The sequence below is a fragment of the Nycticebus coucang genome, chromosome 3, assembly GCF_027406575.1.
Source record: "Nycticebus coucang isolate mNycCou1 chromosome 3, mNycCou1.pri, whole genome shotgun sequence".
Classification (NCBI taxonomy): domain Eukaryota; kingdom Metazoa; phylum Chordata; class Mammalia; order Primates; family Lorisidae; genus Nycticebus; species Nycticebus coucang.
This window is the reverse complement of record NC_069782.1, coordinates 146,993,008-147,014,966: the sequence shown is the minus strand read 5'-3', so window position 1 is coordinate 147,014,966 and position 21,959 is coordinate 146,993,008. Positions and strand designations below refer to the sequence as shown.

The 21,959-nt window shown below is 39.1% G+C and overlaps 1 protein-coding gene across 2 annotated transcripts in view; it reads left to right on the top strand.

The window, feature by feature from the left end:
- The window catches only part of FAM204A (family with sequence similarity 204 member A), a 32,948-nt gene extending 23,645 nt beyond the window's left edge, over nucleotides 1-9,303 (top strand). For both annotated transcript variants that reach the window (XM_053585753.1, XM_053585752.1), the window contains exons 7-8: nucleotides 8,712-8,818; nucleotides 9,117-9,303. In XM_053585753.1, the coding sequence (XP_053441728.1) occupies nucleotides 8,712-8,818; nucleotides 9,117-9,168 (159 nt within the window). In that variant the 3' untranslated portion in view covers nucleotides 9,169-9,303. The remainder of the gene's footprint in view (nucleotides 1-8,711; nucleotides 8,819-9,116) is intronic.
- Nucleotides 9,304-21,959: the final 12,656 nt, after the last annotated feature.

The following is a 21,959-nucleotide window of genomic DNA, read 5'->3' as shown; positions in this document are numbered from 1 at the left end:
AATGGAGTAAACTGCCTAAATTTTTGGATTCCAAGTATACCTACAGTTAATAATGTTGAAATATTAATGTTTTTTCATTCTTAAAGAAGATGGGAATGGTCGTCTAAAAAAAAATTAGGTTTGAATTACTTGAGTTGTATTCTTTCATAGTTTAAGTGAACCAAATGCTGTTTGTGCAGACCCTTAATTTATAGCCTAAGCTCTATTTTCAGGGTGATTTCCTAGAAAATTTGGAGTTATTGTTATCTAAGAGGGCTATATATGTGTACACTTGAGACAGGTTCTGTATTTTATGTTAACATCTAAAAAGTAGTCCTTTCTCAGAAATGCTGTGGATACCGTAGCACTTGTTCTAGCATTCAGAATTTTTCCAACTAGGCTTTGGTTTCTGTGACAGGGTTTGACCACAGTTCACTCTTTTCATTTCAGTTATTAGTTTTATGTAGATGTAAGTGTTGCTTTGATGGAATAGGGGCTTGACGTCCCCCCCACCGAGAAAAAATTCTTCCCAAATAACATGGTTTTGGCAGATTTAACTTCCCAAATGCCTGGAATGTTATTTACATTTAGAGTTGAAAATTAAATGTTTAAGTATTTGAACTACAGATGTCTATAATTACTTATCATTTGTGCTATTATGTTTGCATCAAAAACAAAAACAAGAAGCTGAATTGAAAGACATATAATAAACAGTGAAGGAGATCTTTCGATTCTAAACTCTTTATTCTGTAATCCAGAGAAGAAAGTCGTTTTCTTTCCATTTTTGAAAATATTTTCTTTGGGCAGGAGAAATATCTTGACAACCATGTTTCTAAGGTAAAACACTTTGCTCAGATAGTTGAACAGTATATTCCAATTAACTATTATAAAAATTTATCACTGGAACCTGTTAGCTAGCTTGTTAAAGGGTAGCAGGTCCTGTCTGTTGTCTTAAATTATTGTGATTTCTACTTGGAGAAGATTGAGTAAACGCAATAACAGTGCATTAGATTTTATTTATGTCTATATCAAGAGTCTAAATTTTATATCTCCATTTCAACATTTTATTTTATGGAAAAGAGATTATTTTGTTAATAGTACCGGGGTGTGTGTGATGAATACATTTTAACTGTAGGTTTTGCTCAAAAAGCAAATGTTGTTTTGTTTTCTTAAATTTCTAAAATTTCTTAAGTTTTTCATACAGAGTATAATATGTGCAAACTCTCTTATAAAATATGTTTTATGTTTTTCAAATTTTGTTACTCTGTCTTCAGTTCCTTTTTCAAAAAAATTATTTTCTCTTTCCAATTAGACAGTAGAATTTAGAACCATTTTCTTTTTGCTATTTTTTCACCAGTTAGCAATCGGACTCTGAGGAGGGAAAACCCATTGAATAGGCTTTTGCTGGTCAGCAGCTTAATCAGCCACCTAGGAAAGGTGGGAACTCTGCCTTTGGGAGGGGGATATGTTTCGGTTAAGGTTCATCTAGAACTGACTCCCTTTCATTAACTTTGGTCATCTCTCAGTGCTTTCTAATTTAAAAGTTCCTCCATGTATCATCTGGTAGTCTGTAAATAGTCTGGGAGGCTTTTAAATGGTTATTTTAATTCTTGGAAGCCTTGTTCTCCTTAGTTCTTATAAGTAATTCAGTTATTACACATAGATGGACAGTTAGCACAGTGCATCAAAATAAGCTATGTCTGTCCAAGTAAGGGAAGGCCTGGATGAATTTCTTTACAATCTGGTTTGAAGAAATATTTGTTCCCATAAAAATTGCGTACAGTGCTGATGTCGGAGCATTTTTAACATCAGAAAAATAAGATTGGTGCTCAGTGATGATTTTTTTCCTCTCAGAATTTTAGATGTGCTTACTCATTGCAGATCTTATTGCATTAAGGATGTTTTCTTTTAACCTTTGGGGTATGATTAGGTGATCACCTCAAATGGTGTTCCTTATGCTTTCTTTTAATTATGTTTATCTGTGCTTTTAACTAACCTTAAAAAAAGATTTCAGATGTTACAAGTCTAATTAAAGAGACAGACAAAGCACAGTTTATACTGTAGATTTTTTCTGCAGTTCAATTAATCAGCATGTTTTCTCTTTTAATTAAAACCATTTTAGTAAATTAAAGCCCACAGCAAAACACATATATAATTTGTTTGTAATTAGCTCTTAATTGGTGGTAGTTGAAGCTTAGCACCCTTGGTTTCTTTCTTCATGATTGCCATTTTATTAGCAGCCAGTCATTAATTAATCTTTTTCTAATTAGCTTATAAAACTGTTGATGGCACATTATTGTAAATGTGATTTTAAGTTCAAAGCTTGTTAATAGGCTTTCTTACTTAGAAGAACAGAGATAAAGAAATTGCTGAAAACAGTACTACAGTTCTTTAAAAAAAAAAAAACTGTCTTTCTGATGGGGGCTGTGGAAAGCATCTAGCAGCTTATGGTTAATTTTTTAATGCCGTTTTCCCTTTATGAATGGAATAAGTTTCTTGAACATGAATGTCTATATCTAGGACTAATTTCAACAGTATAACATCTTTTCTCTCTCCTCTGGAACACTGCAATCTATGTATAATTTGAAGCCTTAATAGTCATCATTAAAACAGGTGTTATGTAAACTATTTCACTATGAAATGGAAGTTGAGTACATGTCATACCATATGTCCATAGACACACAATGGAAGATATGTGTATGGATGTATATGTGTGTGTGTATGTGTATCTTCTTGATATATTTTAAAAACAGGATTTGTTGGGTTATGCTTTGAAATAAAGTGATATGAAGTCGTAGATATAAAACTAAATAATAGATGTGTGTACGGTTGTATACACAGATATATGTGCAAACATGTGTGTACATTTTAAGATGACAATGAAATTAGGTTTTCTAAAGAAAATGATTTGATTTAAAGTCAGAAGTCAGAGTTAAATGACTGGATATGGCCTACCTTACCAGCTGTCATCAAAGCTTTGGCATCTCAGGTGTGACCATGGAGGGACAGGTACCAAACCAATTTACTATATAGCACGTACTGCAATAAATCATGGTTTGAGTGAAACACATTAGCCGTATTTTTTTTTGAAATATGCCATCAATTTCATAAAATTCCTTAACTGGCATTCTGAGCTGTTTTTTTATTTTTATCAGTATTAGTGCAAAGTTGAAAGTTACAAAAAAAAAAAAAACCCATGGCATTATTAGTCACTGGACGTGCTTTTTCTTTATTTGCTTCTTGAACTTTGCATGTTATTTCAACTTTTGCTATTTCTTTGCTTGTTTTTTGGAAGGCATTTTATGATGCCATGCAAGAGACACTAGAAAGGGATAGCTGACAAGGAAAAAATTAAAAATTGGATAAAAAGTAAATGAATAATGTCATATTACTAAAAAGATGAGAGGCTAATTTGTGCCGACTTTTTGCTAATTTTGTTCAAGCCTCAAAATGAGGAGCTGTCACCCGTTCTGTGTAGCACTGATGACAGTGCCAATGATCCATGAAATAAGCTGCCGCTGGCTTTGTTCTGATAAGAATGAACAAATCTGCACAATGTTCAGCTCCCAGAATCTCATTTTCATACTTGCATGCAGGCTAAAAGAAATAAGCTGTTTGCAGGCTTGATTAATCAGACATTGGAGGGGTTTTTGTCTCTTTGATCTCTTTCGTCTCCTAGGTAACTTGCTTGACATTAATGTTGAGCTTGAGTAAAGACAATCAGGAATTGTCGACCAAACTGATATAAAAATTAAAGACCTTAACACTTTAAGTACTCCAGTAATGGTTCCGCTTTACTTCAGAAAACATCTGTTTTCATTTAATTAAAGAACAAAAGAGAATGGCATAAATATTTTTCATAGAGACCTATTATTCTATAAAAAGTTAAAGTATGATAATTGGTATTTTTAAATAAGTGCCTTGAAAGTGTTCAAAAGGGAGGAAAACTTTATAAATCTGTTACAAGCCAGTAATTTTGTGAGGAGTAAAATATTTTACGAAATGAATAAGAAATTTACAGTTACGCTAGATTAAGCTGTTGGAATCAGATGCTTCAAATGATTATCAGCAAACTTCATAATGACAGGATTTTTCAGGTAAAGCTAACTTTATTTTAAAGTTTGTCTTTTAAAAATCTGTACTGAGTTACAAGGATGTGCCATTATATCTATTTTACAGCCCAATATGATTTACACAGGCTAAACCTGTAAAATTGAAAGGAATTAAAAAAAATGTCGCCGTGCACTTGCTTGAGGTTATGCAGACGCTTTTACAAATCTTCCAAGTGGCTGTAAAGATGAATGCCTCAAGGGTCCAGCTAGGGCCCTGCTTTTCCAACCAGCTAAAGCCCTTATCTTAAATCCAAGCAAAGTACCATTAATCTTTTTGAAAGACCTTTTATGGCTTTTAATATATCCCAAATTAGAACATTTTACACCCTTGGTTCCTGAAATATGGTGATAAAAAGCCTTTAGAGCTTAATTTTCCTTACTGCATGCTCTGACCAATTTGCAGTTCTTTGTGATAATGTTTAGACACCTTAATTAAAATGCAGCAAAATATTGGATGTTCTATATGGAAAATGCTGATACTTTGGGTACACATACAAGAAATTTTGTATGTATTTTTATTCGTTTAAAAATATTTCTTCCCACATTGTGTTGCTGTAGTTATCTGATGACCTGAAACCGTTTTTTAAATACAAAAACCATTGACCAAGCTTTTGTGATGTTTACATTGGGCATGAAGATGCATTTTTCTTTTTATAGAAGCGAAAGGGGGATTCTTGTCGGCCTATTTTGTTTGTTTGTAATACTGAAAGACAGCACGATATTTTTTAATACTCTGGACCTTGGGTTAGTCATCCTGAGTGGGAAACCACATTTCTTCTCAAGCATCTCTTCCATAGACGGTCTTACTATCCTTTTATACTTTCAGGTATTTTTGTCCTTTTTTCTTTCTCCGCAGAAATAAGTGTAACATATTTATTTTAAGCATGTGTAGGACACAAAAGGCCATGCCTTTTATCATCATTACAAGCTAAAAGATTGTTTTTTTTTTTTTAAATATATAGACCAGGTTTGTTCGATGTTTATCAGTTGAACATTTCATTTAACATAACCTAAGGTAAAATACGGTTGGAGAATATTTAACTTTAGAACAGGCAGGTCTATCTGCAAGTGTTGCCCATGCACCTAGTCATTTATTATGTTTATTTCACAAAATGTTGGAGCCCTGTCATGTGAGTAGTTGTTTAATATGTTCTAATTAATTATTTCTAACAAGTTTACACTGTTATATTAGGGAACATATTCTCTCTTTATTGTGATGCCAGTTGTGCTGGATTTGGCCTTGGCATTGCTGGAACACTAAAAGCTTTTATATCCTTAGAGTACATGACAGTGTCAAGGTGAAGAATCCATTGAAGTCAAATGAGTGCATGTCCAGGACCCTGAAATGCTCTTTATTTTGTCTATTCTAAATCCAGGACACTCATATTGGGAGAATGTAAGCTCTATCTTAATTTCCAACAGTTTTAGAAAATAATTTTTTCTCATAGTTAATGGTATGGCAAGTATGGATCAGATCATTTTTATTTTTTTTTTTTTGACCGGGGCTGGGTTTGAACCCACCACCTCCGGCATATAGGACTGGCGCCCTACTCCTTGAGCCACAGGCGCTGCCTGGATCAGGTCATTTTTGTTTCTTACTCAAAGTATAGGCTCAATTTATTTCTTTACTTTTTGTTGTTGTTGAGACAGGATCCCACCCTATGCCCCTGAGCAGAGTGCAGTGGGTATGGTAGCTCACCGCAACCTCAGACTAGGGCTGCGGGCCCCCTGCTGCCTCAGCCTCCGGAAGTTGCTGGGGTTACAGGTGCTTGCTGGGATTACAGTTGCTTGCTGCGGCGCCCGGCTGGGTTTTTCCATTTTTTTTTTTTTTTTTTTTTTGTAGAGACAGAGTCTCACTGTACCGCCCTGGGGTAGAGAGCCGTGGCGTCACACGGCTCACAGCAACCTCTAACTCTTGGGCTTACGCGATTCTCTTGCCTCAGCCTCCCGAGCAGCTGGGACTACAGGCGCCCGCCACAACGCCCGGCTATTTTTTTGTTGCAGTTTGGCCGGGGCTGGGTTTGAACCCGCCACCCTCGGCATATGGGGCCGGCGCCCTACTCACTGAGCCACAGGCGCCGCCCGGTTTTTCCATTTTTTTCATGAGTCGGGGTCTCACTGTCGCTCAGGCGAGTCTCAAACTCCTGAGCTCAAGCAATTCAATCTCCTCAGCCTCCCAAAGTGCTGGGATTACAGGTGTGAGCCACCGCTCCCAGCTCAATTTAAATGTAAGATAAACTAGCTGAGTGGATCTTTTTTTGGTGGGTGAGTTTGGCAAAACTATTATTTTATATGCTAAATTTTGATACATAATACATAATGGTGCCAGTGGAATACTAAGTTTTATATGTTTACTTTTGGGGGATGGGGGATGGGAAAGAGACTGAATCATCCACATGAATGTGAAGAGGCCTATGGTATCTTAAACACAGATAGGAAGACGTTTTACAGCAGAAGACCATTGATTAGGTCCATTTACTGCTCATCTAATATCCCGTTGTACCTCCACCTTTCCCAGCCCCCTTGGGTTTAGGTGGAGCCATGTGAATAGTTCTTTCCAGTGGCGGTCAGCAGAAACATGTCACTTTTGGACTAAAGCATTTAAGAGCCAGTGGGAGGCCCTCCAGCTCTTACTCTGCCCTGGTGAATCTGAAAGCCATGTGTTCAGTAGCTGACCCCACGAGGTGGGGAACAGCTCTGCCCACCTACTTTCAGTGAGACAAGAAACAAAGTTCAGCCAGTGAGATTTGAGTATTTGTTTATATTGTAATGTTGACTATCCTAACTAGTTGTCAGGTACTAAGTTGATGTTTTAAATGTATGATGAGTGGGATAGCTTTTCAGTGGATAGGAATTCCATCTTCATGATAAATTACATCGTACTCTCCTTCTGGAGTTTCTTTCACCTGGGATGATTATGCTACAGCCCTGTGAGTCTTAGCCTTCTTTTTGTTTGTTTGTTTCACTTATGTGAACTTTTCTATGATAAAGAACTAGAATTGGAAAGAGAACCAAAAGAACAAAGCCAGTACATAAGCAGTCAGATGTAACCAACAACCCCTTCCTCCTGGCCCTGCAATTTGAAAACAGTTCCTATTTTGCTCAACGCTGTATCTCCAGCACCTAGAACAGTACCTAGCGAAAGCAATTGTCCTCTGTAAAATCTGATGAATGGATGTTATCCTGAAAAAAGGATGAAGACCATAGTGTGGCTACTTAATAATGGTTTGAGTTTTGAGAAAACACTGAGGTTAGTCTGTTTTACAGGTAATCATTCTTGCTTCAGTGGCCGTGGCTGTCCTGTTGGGTGTTGGGGTTGACCAGCTTGGCATCTTCATTTGATTGATTGTCATCTTTCTTCCATTTGCTTATATTCTTTCTGGGACTGAAAAATTAGATGTACTTTTGCTCTCAATATTATATAAACTCCAGCCAGTGCTTGATTACTGCTTGTCTATTTCACCCTGAAGGAAACAGTTCTCCAGAATGAGCTGAAAGACATGTCAAGCATGCCAAATCTCTCATCCCTAGATTGGCTTTTTTCCTGACCTGTGTGCTGTTAACCTCCTGCCCTGCCTTACTGTTGGCAAGCAGATCCCTAAAACTTAGCTCCGTACAGTGGTTTCCAAGTCACTTCTTCTCTTCTGTAAGTCTGTTTGTCTACTAATATGAACTACGTTGAGTCCTGGTAGAAAAGATAAGAAACACCAGAAACAGATGTTTAGCCTTTGTTGTTTAACCTGAGTTCTTAATGGATACACTGAAACAAGACAGTGTCAGCATACCCATCTTGGAGATGCTTGCCGCAGACAGCTGTGCAGCCAGAAAGCAGCGTAGAGCAGAGTGTGTAACTGTGAGGTTGTAGCATAGAAGCTGAAGGGCTGGGGAAATACAGAAACAGGGACTCTTTTAGGTTGAGTTAGAGAACACTTCTGGGATGGGAGGATTTCATCTCGAATGGACTTTGTAGAACTGGCAGATGGGTGTGAGGGGGTCACACACAGAAGGCTCTGCACAGGGGGCACCTGTGTACTCAGGTCCCGGTGCCCAGCCTTTTGCCTCTAAGCACCCCATATTCTTCTCTCTCAGTGAATTAAAAGCTGTTGCCCATCATACCAGTACATTATGAAGTAGTAATTAGCTTTTCCATGTTTTATTAATCACATCTATGATTGACAATCAGAGCTTCTGATCAGCGTGAGATAACTGGTGTGATCATACTGAGTTGCTGTAATTCTAGCCCAGAGCAAAGAAACTTGATGTCTCTGTCAGTCTCTGCAGCCTTATCGGGCGCAAATTCCTGTTCAGCCTACTGCAAGGCTGAAATAGCTTGAAGATCCTCATTACTACCTTTGTGGACCCTTGGGGAGCCTGAGTTTGGGAAAGAGTTCCATCCAGGAGACTGGTATAACTAGTGTAAATTTAGGGTCTTTTGGGAATTAAGGGAAATATGGGCCTTATCTATGTATTTGTTATACTTTGTTTCAGGGGCCTAAGCATAGAATTTCTAATTTCTAGACATGGCTTTCTTATCTACAGGTTCTGAATCATTTGTGTTGTAGTAGTTGTTGTATTAGCTGGATATTTTAGTTTCACTTTTTTCTTCTTTGTAATTCTTAGCTAGGTGTAAAAATTGCCAAAGCAGTGGCTTGCCACAACTTCGTAAAAGCCAAAAAGGAGGCTGAAAATTCACAGGCTGCTCGAAAAAAGAAGAAACTTGCATGGGGGTAAGTTTACTTAAGGGTTTTATTGTTAATTCTATTGACTTCATAGTAATTGCAGACATCCTGCTAATGCATTTCGTGTGTACAGTTTGTATGTAATTGTTACTCACTTTGCTCTGTATCTTCGTTGAATGTTTATCAGATTACAAATATGAGAGCATTTCTTCATCCTATTCAGTGTTTATTTTGTAATCATTGGAATATGAAAATTTTCATGTTTGTTTTACTTTGGTCTCCTAGTAAATATGTTACTTTAGCAAAGTATTTTTTAAAAAATGAGGATTTTTTTTGTTCATTTTAGGTTTGAAGCAAAGAAGAGATGGGAAACCAAAAGCAACATGGGATATATGTAACTTGTCAAAGTTCTTCAAGACATCTGTAAACTCAAGTCCTCAGTTTACTGAAAAGATTTTCCTGCTTATGTTAAATCGTGTCAGGAAATTGATAGAAGTAGAAAAAAAAATCAGCCAAAAATTTGGGTGTTGATTTATCAGCTCTTTCTGGTTTTTCTCTAAGGAATTCATCCTATTGAATAAAATGAAGCATTCTGTTATTTGTATAAAGAGATCTAAGAAAAATACAGAAAGAAAGGGTAGGATTTTATTTTATTTATTTGTATATACTTACAGTATAAATTCAGTTTCCCTTTTTATCCATTTGGTATAGCAAAGCCAGTGAGCTCCTTATACTTTCCTGTCTGTACTTGGTGTAACTGCACTTTTATGGGAATTGTGTTTTTAAGATCGGCAAATGTTTGTAATGGATTAGTCATAAGTGCAAAAAAGTCTCAGTTGATACTGTCTATAGAAAAAACTAATTAATGTTATAAAAATAATTATTGATTTTCTGTTGGAGGCATAGAGTTGGTATTCCAAAATTACACAGTAAAAGCAACTAATTCATTTTTGTGTGGGTGAAATTATTACAATAAAACGGGACAGTATAGTGTTTGAAATATGATTTAAATTGAGTTTTATCTAGAAATAACTTCTTAAATCTCTTTCTTGGCTGTCTCATTCTTTAATTTATGAGATGGTTCTTAGAAGAGAAAATGGTACAGTTGTATTAAACAGACAATTATAACTCAATATAACTTTGAACCTTCTAAGAACTGGTTTATTTGTTTTCATTCTTTTTTCCCACTACTCCAAAAGATCGAATGAATTAATGAGGAGAAAGAGGATTGGCACTGTGGGGGAAGTGGTTTTCGTTAGATGTGTGTGTTTCTTGGTCTTCCTGGGAAGGGGCTTTGAGGAGTGATTGACAAGCTGGTGGAGAAGACCACAGCTGGATGTTTCAGCACCTCTCTACTCAGTGCGTAAAGAGGTAAAGAACCGCCGACCTTGTTTTCATTGCCTCCTTTCCTCATCTTTTGTTAGAAGTTTTATAGCTGTCTGATACAAACTTTCTCTGAGTTGATAATACAAATTTAGGAACATATAAAATGAGCCATGAGCATAATTATATTTTTGTTATTTTTAGACTTAAAATAGTAACAAAGTCTTATCAAATAGTGACACGTGTAATGTTTTCTTTTGTGTCCTGGAATAAGTGAATACAGTCACTATTTAAGAGTCCAAAAATCACATCTTGTTTCCATTTAATTGAGAAAGCCAGCCTAGAGAAAGCCAACTTTTAAGAGATTGTGTATCATACCAGTGTATTATGAAAAGGTATCCAGACCTTAAAGATAAGCTTGGAAAATCGTATATTTTATGACTGAATATTCCCAGTTCCATTTTATACATATAATTGTGTACAGCTTACTTACAGTATCCATTTTGAACTGCCAGTAGGTAAATATAAATATACAGAAAACTTCCATCTAAAAATCCCTTATTGGGAAGCATCTACTACACACTGTCCAGTGATTTTGCCAGAAATGTTGAAAGTGGTGTTTTTGGTATGCTCTCACCTATTGGGCACACCACCCAGGTGAGGGGCACAGCTACTACAGGAACCTTACTTAACAAACACTGACATTGTAACCTAATTATCTATATGCTTATATTAATCTGAAATAAAAAAAAAAATACTACTTTTGAGCAAGTGAGTGGTATAGAAATTCTCACACATGTGGCCCGAAGATGGGCATTTCCCTTTGGCCTCTGCTAGATTCCCCCCCGCCCCCCCTCCGCCCCCATATCCATGCCAGAGTGTGCTGAGTGACTCCTGAGGCACGTTTCACTGCTCAGACTGAGTAGCCTACGTTGCCAGAGTCGCCTCCTGTATGGTCTGGATGGGGAGCCTGTCCAGCCACAGAAGCCCTTCTTCATCCCACTGCTGTGCCAGTGATTGCTTCCTTAGCACCTTACCAAGGGTTCTCACATAGAGGGAGCATTTTAACTGAGTGGAAGGGAGTGGGCTGGAATTCCATGTAGCAAGGAGCTCATTTGGTAAGGGAAACCATATCTCCTAAGTTCTTCACTTTTTAGGGGCATGGATTGAGGAAAGGTCTAAAACATAGTGTAGGAGAAGAAGGGGTAGGAGCAAAGGATTTGCGGGAGAAGAAGGGACAGGTCGTCTTGGGTTGGCACTGCTGGCATGTCATTTGAGACTAGTTTTATTTGATCAGCTTTAGTACGTATTAGACATTTTACTCATTAAAGCAATAAAATGGGAACATTATTCCTAGAGTACCCGTGTTACCTTAAGGTATAGTCATTTGTCCTTGCCATTTTGGTCATGGCAAAATAAAGCTTCTTTCTGGATCAGTAATAACTTGAGTTTCTAAAGTTTCAACATGTGCATTACTACTACAGAACGCCTGAATGAGATTAGTGATGTACACTTCAGTTATTGTTAACTGAGATTAATATGTTTCAGGCCATCAGTATGGCATTAATGTAACTACGATTTACTGTTTAAGTACTTCAGGCTAAAACAGCTTACTAAAGAACAGTAATTTTGAGCTTTACTGCACTGGTTTGGAGGAGTTGGCAATGCATTCTTGTTTGGGAGCCCTCAGGATGTTTCTGATTTTCAGCAAAACATTCTATTTCTTTCACCAAAAGGAAAGTTTGAATATATAATAGTCTTAGGTTTGCTATAATTAGTTTTGATGACAGAGTTAAATACCTCGGCCAAGACTATAAATCAGTACTTAAACAGGTTTCTACAACTGATCGTAAATCTTACACTCCATATTTTAAACACGCTTAAGTTTTTAGGCAGACAGATAAGGGAGGAGGAGCATGCCAAGGACAAGAATAAAATGTTATCTGAACTTCAGGTAACAGCTTAGAACCACACATTAAAAATCTGATTTTTTCTTTATAACTTTTATCTAAAATATTATCTTTTAAATGTTTTAATAGCTTGCAGTGACTTTAATAAGATTCATTTTAATTTTGAAAATATGAAGATAGAATTTGCAAAATGTCCAAAGTTTTAGTTATTAGGTAAAGTATATTGCCAATTATAAAATTTACTGATGAGCTTGATGTTTAAATAAAATGCAGTTATGTGTTTTTTTTTTTTTTTAGGAGGATATTAGGAGAAGCAAGCTGGTGTTAATGTCAGATCCCATTTTAGGAAGTTAACTTAGGGAAACATGGTAGTCAAATTCCAAACCTACTGCATTCAGTTTTCTCCATGTTGACAGAATCACTTTTATTTTTAGTATTTGGCAGAGCAACAAATGCCTTGCATGTCAGTTTAACATTTTTTCAAGCCAACTGTTTATTCATTGGCTTAAAATTTACACTCTGCTAAAGTCTTAGCTCTGACTTTCATGAAACAAATAGTAATATTTGGACAAAATATGTACATTAAAATCTTTTTCCAAAGCCAAATGTAGTTAGTGCCTTCTAACATGGTAATAGTCTCAAAGTGCTTTGAAAAGTCTAAGGCATTGTACACCCATGGCGCTGCATTTGGATAATTAGCTTTTATTATAAAGTAATCAGAACATCTTTCTAGATTTTCAATTTAAATGAATAGGAGTCTTTATGGTAGACAGTACAATAGGTGCTAGAGTAAGCTACCATGAACTGTTAAGAACTAATGAGCTTGGTGGCTCCTGCCTATAATGCTAGCCCTCTGGGAGGCCAAGGCCGGAGGATCCCTTGAGCTCAGGAGTTCAAGACCAGCCTGAGCAAGAGTGAGACCCTGTCTTTCTTAAAAATAGAAAAATTAGCCAGGCATTTTAGAGGGCACCTGTAGTCCCAGATACTTCGGAGTTTGAGGCAGTTAAACCCGGGAGTTTGAGGTTGCAGTGAGCTAGGTTGATACCATGGCACTCTAGCATGGGCAACAGAGTGAGACTCTTGTCTCAAAAAGAAAAAAAAAAAAAAAAGGGCGGCGCCTGTGGCTCAGTGAGTAGGGCGCCGGCCCCATATGCCGAGGGTGGCGGGTTCAAACCCAGCCCCGGCCAAACTGCAACCAAAAAATAGCCGGGCGTTGTGGCGGGCGCCTGTAGTCCCAGCTGCTCGGGAGGCTGAGGCAAGAGAATCGCGTAAGCCCAAGAGTTAGAGGTTGCTGTGAGCCGTGTGACGCCACGGCACTCTACCCAAGGGCGGTACAGTGAGACTCTGTCTTTACAAAAAAAAAAAAAAAAAGATATTTTTATCAGTGTCCGTTTGTTCCTGACCTTCGTGGCATACTGAGACAATAAGGTCAACTTTTCATTTTTGAGGTTGGGTTACTCTAGATTTTGATAAAATGAATAGAATGTCATTCTGCAGTCTTTATTATTTTATTCTCTTTCCACTACTCATCTTAAAAGAAAAAAAAAAAAGAAAACCCATACACATTTCTGAGTGTTGCAGCTGTTATCAGCACAGAGGCTTCCTGGGAGGGGATTCTTGCCTTTAGTAAGGGACGTGGCAGCATGTGACTGAGGAAGATTGCCTGGAGGAAACTTAGGAGTTGAACTGTTTTGCTCTAGTATTAAAATGAAGTGCGTCTCCTCTCAGCAGGGTCTCCTATGCACTTGTGCATACTCTGGAGGTACGCCTTCTCTTTGCTGGGATTTCTTCAAATAGTGTTGCTGTCAGAGTAGCTTCCTGCCACATTGGCTTTTGTGATCTTAATCCCTGAAACACAATTATAGGCTGCTGGGGGTACAATTTGTTAAATGCCAGGCAGTACGCTGTGTTTTCAGATGTGCTTGTAAAATCAAAAAGTAGCTGAGGGATAATTATCTTTTTGTTAGTATTAGTAACTTGTTTTTAGATTCAAGAAAGAAAAAGCATAAAAGTTTTCCAAGCCAGATGGGATTTTTAAGAAACTGAGCTTAAGTATGCACCTTTTATATCCAGACCAGGTTTCTTAAGGAAACACACAATACAAAGGAAGGGAGGGTAGTGCCTGAGTGAAGCCTCGGCGCCTAAGTTTTCCTCTGCCATGTGTCCCCTGCTCGCTGTCCCTGCTTGCTGGCAGCTCCAGCCCACACCTCTTCTTGGGCCCATGGGCTGCCTCCCGCTCAGTTGCTGCAGGGGGCCTGCTGTGTGACAGGTATGGAATGAGGTAATCTTTTTCCACTTCTAATTCCTGAAGGGTGTGTCTGTCCAGTTATTACTTGCTTACTGAACCTAAAGCTTTAGAAAGTAACAGCTATAGTACAAGCTGTAATTACTGATGTTTGTTTCATATTCATCTGTGAGTTCTGGCATTTGATCAAGAACTTAATATATCACTTCATCTTTGGGTTGAATGCTTCAGCTATAAAGGTTTTATTGTTTGATGGATAGTTACAATTATGACTACCCAGAATAAAATGTTTTCATTTATAAGGTGGGTGCTGCTAGAAGTAATTACGAATGTCACAGGGTATAGTGTACAGTGAAGCTTTGTTTTTCTTTGTGAGATGTGGTCTCTTTCTGTAGCCTGGACTAGAATGCAGTGGCATCATCATAGCTCACTGTAGCCTCAAACTCCTAAGCTCAAGGGAGCCTCCTTCCTCAGCCTCCCAAGTAGCTAGTGCAACAGGTATACACCACCACGCCCAGCTGATTTTTCTATTTTTTTGTAGAGACAAGGTCTCACTCTGTTGCCAGAGCTGGTCTCAAACTTCTATCCTCAAGTGATACTCCTGCCTCAGCCTCCCAAAGTGTTAGGTTTATAGGCCTAATTTGTATCACTTGTACAAGGCTTGTACCACTATGCCTGGCCAAAGCTTTCTTTGAATTTCTACATGATATCTGAGGAACATTTACTGAATGCCTACTACATTACTCTAAATTATCTTGCAGATTCAAAGATGGATCAGCACAATGGGAAATACATATATGCCATATTTTTACAACTAGATATTTAGGTCAGCTACTAGAAAAATCAGTGACTTTTTTTTGCCAAATAAAATGAAAGAATTTACACATAATAAATTACATGATGTTGCATTTTCTGGCTGGGCAATTAGCTGTCGTTACTCACTAACTTAGTGACGGATCCACACGTACTTACATCAGAGTGGGTGGGAATGGTACCCTGTCACCTTATGTCTTCATCTTTTTAAGGATATGACTCAGGGATGAATGCAATAAATAATCTGTTCTGCACATTACTCAGTAATTTTAAGCTTAAAATTTTCTTAGATTGTATCAACATGCTCTCTGTTAGAATGGCCATGTCACAGCTCCTGCACATGTTAGGGGTCATGTTAGCTTCTGAAACAAATATGCCCCCCAAAATGTAATGGCTCAAGCTCTGGCTCATGGAACAAGTGAGGATGTCACTATCACCAGAGGCTCTGCTACTTAGAGACCCAAGGTTACAGCGACTCTCTACCTTCTTTCCCTAGAAATCCTGGTGTCACCATCTCAGTCTGCTGGAAGGGAAGATGGGAAGTTAAGTGCCTGACCCAGAAGTAGAACACATTAGTTCTCACTGCACTGGCTAGAATTTCATTAGTTCACCTCACCTAGCTACAAGGCAAGCTGGGAAATATAGACTGGCTTTTTCCTAGGAAGAAAATAAAATAAATTTTACATTTTAGTATATTTACCAAAATGTAAATAGCTTGTAGTATCTGCCACTCTGCCTAAAGTTCACATAGGACCTTGAAGTGATGACTAAGTTCTGCCGATGTGAAATGGCACAGACTCCTATTTGGGATTTGATGTAGTTATTTTTTTTACTGGGATTTGTTGACGGAACTGAGTCAAAAATAGCCAGGCATGTAACCATGTGGTGTGCGTGATACCAAAATGTGGTGCTTGCTGAAGTAATGTGTGCTCAGTCAGTGAAGCAGAGGCGGCGCTCGGGACAAGTCACAAGGAACTGTTGGGACTTTACCAGGTAGATGAATCGAAGCAAATGCGTTCCGGACAGAAGGAGCAGTGAGGCACAGGCAGGCACAGCAAGGACTTTAAGGACTGTGTGGTGGGGACTGAAAACAAGGAAGTGGGTGGTAGAGAGATGACACTGAGCAGAGTTGACTGGAACCTGCTCTCACAGCTTGGGAAGACAGGCTAGGGAGTTTGCACTTGTGTGGGGAGGGTTGGGTACCTAGGGTGGTAAGATGGGAAAAGGAATGTAGGAGAGAGCAGGCTTTTGATTAAGAGTAATGTCAGTATAGTTTAGTCATCAGATTAGACATTTAGTCACACTGGCATAAATGTGTTGAGGGCTGTGATGTGGCTGGCACTCTTTTGAGTAATGTAGTTCATATCTAGACTTGCTGTATCAGAGTACCTGTGGAAATGTCAAATGGACAGTTTATGCAGAGATCTGGAGGTCAGGAGGATTGTTGCAGAAAACAGATTGAGGAAAAAGTTTTTTTTTTTTTTTTGTAGAGACAGAGTCTACCTGTACCGCCCTCGGGTAGAGTGCCATGACGTCACACGGCTCACAGCAACCTCTAACTCTTGGGCTTACACTATTCTCTTGCCTCAGCCTCCCAAGCAGCTGGGACTACAGGCGCCTGCCACAACGCCTGGCTATTTTTTTGTTGCAGTTTGGCAGGGGCTGGGTTTGAACCCACCACCCTCAGCATATGGGGCGGGCGCCCTACTCACTGAGCCACAGGCGCCGCCCGGGGAAAAGTTTTAAAAGGTGGCGTGCCAACAGCAACAGATTCCACTGAGTTGTCAAGCAAAGTAATGTAGAGAGGTGGTGTTAGAGGTGGCACCAGTTGGTGCTAAAGATCTTGGCCAAATGAAACATCCAAGCCAGAATCACAGTCAGTGATGCCTTAGGTCTCTTGTGAAGATGATTTATAAAGATCTGCTTTAGGAAATGCCTGCAAGGGAGAAAGCAAAGCCAGAGGTGAAGTGAGATGGTTGAACAGGGTCGATAAAGCCTTGGCCCGATGCACAGGGAGAGGACTCTGTGAACACTTGCAGCAGTAGAGCTGGCCTGTATAGCCTCATGTCAGTGTCTGGGGTGCAGACCAGCTTTTATATGAGATGAAAGGATGGATGAATGAATGGATGGATGGGTGGGTGGCTATATACATCCATACCTGGTCCCTTCAGTTAAAACGTTTGAAGTTTTGTCTTGATGACCTTAATAAATATTCACTACTGATTGAGAAAATAGCCTTGGAACTACTGTTACTGTTCTGTGGACTTTTTTAAACCCTGGGAATTTATTTTTATATATGCCCCTTGTCTTAAAGAGACATTTTAGTTCTATGTGGGTATAAATATCTGGCAGATCAGAAAGCTAAAACTTTTGTTGCTGTTTGCACGCAGTGGTCTGTACCATCCCTCTGAGGAATCTACACATGCATTATGGTTGTTTTATAGAAGAGAAAACAGAGGTGCCCAAATGCTTAAGGGAGAACTCTGCAGCTGTCCATCTAGTGTAAAAGGGCTGGCAATAGAACCCAGGCCAGTGATTTTGGCCTCTTCCCCCATCCCAGTGATTCTCAGAGTGTGATCCAGACCCACCTGCCCACAGCACTTGTGAAAATGTAAATTCCAGGGTTCCTCTTTGGAAGCAGACCCTGGGATTCTACATTTTAAAAGCTGCTCTGTGATTAATGCATGTTAACAAAGACTCGTCTTGGAGTAGCACAGCCTTCCTACACTGGGAATCTGGGTGGAATATAGGAAAAAACAGGCTGATGAAACTTGCACATGTCTTATCACAAACCACAGGGTGGGAACCTATACTGTGTAGTATAAATTCTGAGTAATGCCGTTAATACAAATGCTCATGTTCCCAGACAGGTTGCCTTTACACAGCATAGCACTTCTATTTTAAAAAAAGAAAGAATGGAAAAGGAAGGTTCTGTGTCAAAGAAAATTGAAATCCTCACTTCTTACTTGCTTCTTTGCCAGCAGTGCTCAAAAAGAAAAATCCACGGTCTATGTACATGAAAGTTCCACTCCCGACGGTGGAGGACTTAATTAAAGTCCTCTGATGTTTCTATGCATCTTGGAAAGCATTTTTATGAAATTCGTGTATTACTAGAAGTGGCTCCAACAACTTCATGGTCAAAAACATGAATTATGTAGCTTCATCAGGAGCAGGCTTCCTTTTCATGATTTGTGTCCTGGAACCTTTACCTCTAGCCCGTGGCAATGAGGACTGCTCAAGGTCTTTAACCACCGGATGGCACTAGAGAGTTTTCTAAAGTTTAGGTCAGATAAGAGAATCAGGACAAAATGGATCCCCCCCCCGCCCCCACCATTTCCTTTCTTTATTCTTTCTATGTGTTGAGGGCTGTGATGTGGCCTCACTCTTACACACACTGAGGATGCTGCACAGAGCAAAACAGAAATCCTGACTTTCATTGAGCTCGTGTTCTAGAGAAGACAGATAGTAAACTCTGACATTACAGTGGTCTCCAAAGCAAGGGCCAGATCAGCAGTACCCAAGAGATGGAAATCAAGTGCTTGGGCTCAGGCCAGACCGAGAAAGCGTCCAGCACACACTTACTGAGAGCCGCCCAACTCTAGGGTGGTGATAAGCGATGGAGAAAGGGAGGGCCCAGAGGGTAGGTTGTTGACACCAGCAAATGTTAAAATGTAATGCACGTGGAAGGTTTAGCATGAGGCCTAGCATGCAGTAAGTTGCTGTATACAGGCCAACGGAGCAGCCCAGATTCAGACATCTGCCATTTACCAGGTGTGTAACCATAGGCAGGTTGTTGAATCTCTCTGTACCTTGGGTTCTCCTGAGAAGTAGAGATAATAATGGTGCCTATCTGATAGGAGTGTGAGGGTTAACTAGTGAATCTGAAAGTGTTTAGCATAGTTCCTGACACACGGCAAACTAAAAATTGTTAGGAGACAATTCTTGTATTTCTGTACATCTTGGGAGTAGGGCACTGAGTACTCTTTTGATCCAAACTCTCTTTGCAAGGATATTTGCATATAAACAGCATTGGGAGATTGAGATGGTGCCTTACTACTCTTCTTAATGAAAATCACCAAGTATGCAGGTGTCATTTGGCCTTCCTAGTGTCATACTGTAGAAATCACTGCAAAAATGCTGATGGCTACTAATATTATTTTGAATAACTGTCTTTTGTCTCTAACTCAGGGGCCAAGTGTATTCTAGCAGCATCTATGAAACAGTGGCAGACTGACTGGCTATCTTACAAGTAGGGTAAAATCTCAGTCCCTTCATCCTCTTGATACTGTGTAGGTGTGTAAGGGTCTGCTAGTGAAGGCTTTAGTCTTCAGAGAGTTCCCAAATGAGCCAAGGTGGTTAAATATCTACAGAAAGGTGACTCAAAAGACAGAACAATAGGAAAGCATGGGCTTTGGAATAAAACTTGACTTTGAATCTAGGCTGTCGATGCTCACCAGCCATGAAAATCTCTGAGGCTCCATATTTTACTTGGAAAGTGCTGTTACTAATAATGCTTACTTTGTGAATTTGTGAATGTTAATAATGCATGTGGAAGGTTTTAGCGGCCTAGCATGTGGTAATTACTCAGTTACCATTATTGGTATTGCTGAATTCCAACCGTGCTTAGGATATGGCCAGAGCATTTTCTGTCCTCTCTCTGGGTATTTAGGAAGTAAGTCCCCTATACTGTACTGCATTCCAGGCAGAAGCCTCTTTCCTTTGCACCACCAATACCAACTCAGTATATTCCTGGATTCTACCCAAAGAATTTCCCAAATCTAAGCTCCTGTGGATGCTAAAGGACTGGTTTTGGAGTCAGACAGCTTTTAGTTCATATGTACTTTGAGGTTTAAGAGAATATAATTTAAAGTTTCTATGGTTACTGGTGAATATTTTATTAATGTGCATGGAAGTCCTAGCCCCACAACTGTTCAACCAGCGTTAAATCAGTGTCTAGGCTGGAATCCCATGATTAGATGGACCATTCAGTTTTCATGACTGTATCCCGAGGACCATTCTCAGTGACTCAGACATGATAGGTGTTTGATAAATATTTGTTGACTGACTTCATCTGAATGAATGAAAAATGCTTGATGAATATTTGTTGACTGACTTGATCTGAATGAATGAAAAAGTTAATGAATTCTTCTTTAATCTTTTCTTTGGAAATATTTCTGCACTAAAGCAGAATATATTTTTCTGAAAGCAAAGATCCTTCACAGTGCTTCTCATTTCCTCACCTCCCTTTCTGCCAACTGAAATTGGATTTTTAAGCTGTTGGAAGCTGGCCTTGTAGACCCTCTTCTCTAGCAAGATGGACATGTAGACATAAACACAATTTTTCAGTGGTTCACAGACCTATAATGTTCCCATCTAGAGGACCTGTCTAAAGACTCCCATTGATGTCTAGCCATGAAAACACATACATGTTTGTGTCCCAGATCAGCAAGATCCTGGACAATCTGCCACACAGTTGCTATTTTGGTCTTTGAGTAAAGGCCATGCAAGATCCATTTCCAACCTACTTGTGATTTGGGGGTAGTAAAGGGTTAAAAGTAATTCAGGTACGGGGGACTTCTTTATAGTAGAATTGTGGTTTTTAAGATAAGCTAATGGTAAAGTTATTTGTAAAAAACAGGTTCATTCAGTCTTACAGGTCATCCCTCTAATCCTGAAAATTCTACATATACTTTTTGCAACCGTATTTCTTCCCTCCATTTTCTAGTTATGAGAAAAAAAATTGTCAAAGGATTATCAAACATCCTTGGCCCTAGGGGACTGGGCAGTCAAGACTCTGGAAACAGGAGGATAAGACATGAGGAGGTTTTCCAAAACTTAATCCTATCAAGTGCCTTACTTGACCTCAAAAAATACTTAACTGAGTTGGTAATTAATTGACAGGAAGGAGAACTCAAAGAGGGATATGGGGAATGTGTGAAAACGTAAGTGGCAGTGCCCAGAGGATGAACCTGGGAAGTTCAGCTATAGATTTCCTGAGAAGATGAAAGTGTAGGCATTAGCTATTCAAGAATTAGTCAGAGTGTTTCCCCATTTGGAAGCTGAAAAAGAAATGATCTGCTTCCCAAGACAAAGAAGAAAATGACTGGGGCCCAGAGGGAACTGTCACTCACACATAACACTGTCCAGGGGGCTGTAGAAGGATTACAGCCGCCATTTTGGCTTCTCTAGACTGAAGCAGCCAAACAGTGTCCAGTGGTTGCTAGGCAACTATTAGCCCATCGCTGCCCTTTTCCATTAAACATTATCTGCCTTCTTAGATTGTTTTATTTTTTTAAACAGGAAAGGTAATGCAACAGAGAATTACCAGTGTGACCTAACAATGAAAATGTATTTGAAGTTCCCAAATCAGTGAAGGCTTTGCAAAGGTTAGATCACTCTTGAGTAGATAGATAGTTGAAGGTAGTGACAGTTGACTGAAGGTAGTAGATAGTTGAAGGTAGTGACAGTTGACTGAAACCTCTTCCCGAAACATTACATCACTTGCCCCATGTTTCCTACTGCCCAAAATAAAACAGTGAAGACATAACAATGTCAGAACGCTGTAAGACTTGAGGCCCAGGGTCTTTACATTGATCCAGTTTGAATAATTTTCTTGGTTCTCCGCTATGACCCATCCGGAGCTAGACCTTGTCTTAAGTTTCTCTGTCAGAGGTGGTAAAGTGGGGCTCTGGCTCTGGTCAGCTTTGCAGATGGCCCAAAGCATAGTATTTATACAGCCTGAGTGTGAACAGGAATATTACCTGTTTGTGTAAGGTATACTTCCTGGCATAAAATTAAAGAGTACGTGGTCGGAGAGAAAAAGCATCTTTATTCAGAAACCCATTTGCTTTCAAGTGTTAAGGATACACTGACGGACAGCAAGAAGATATCAAGGTAT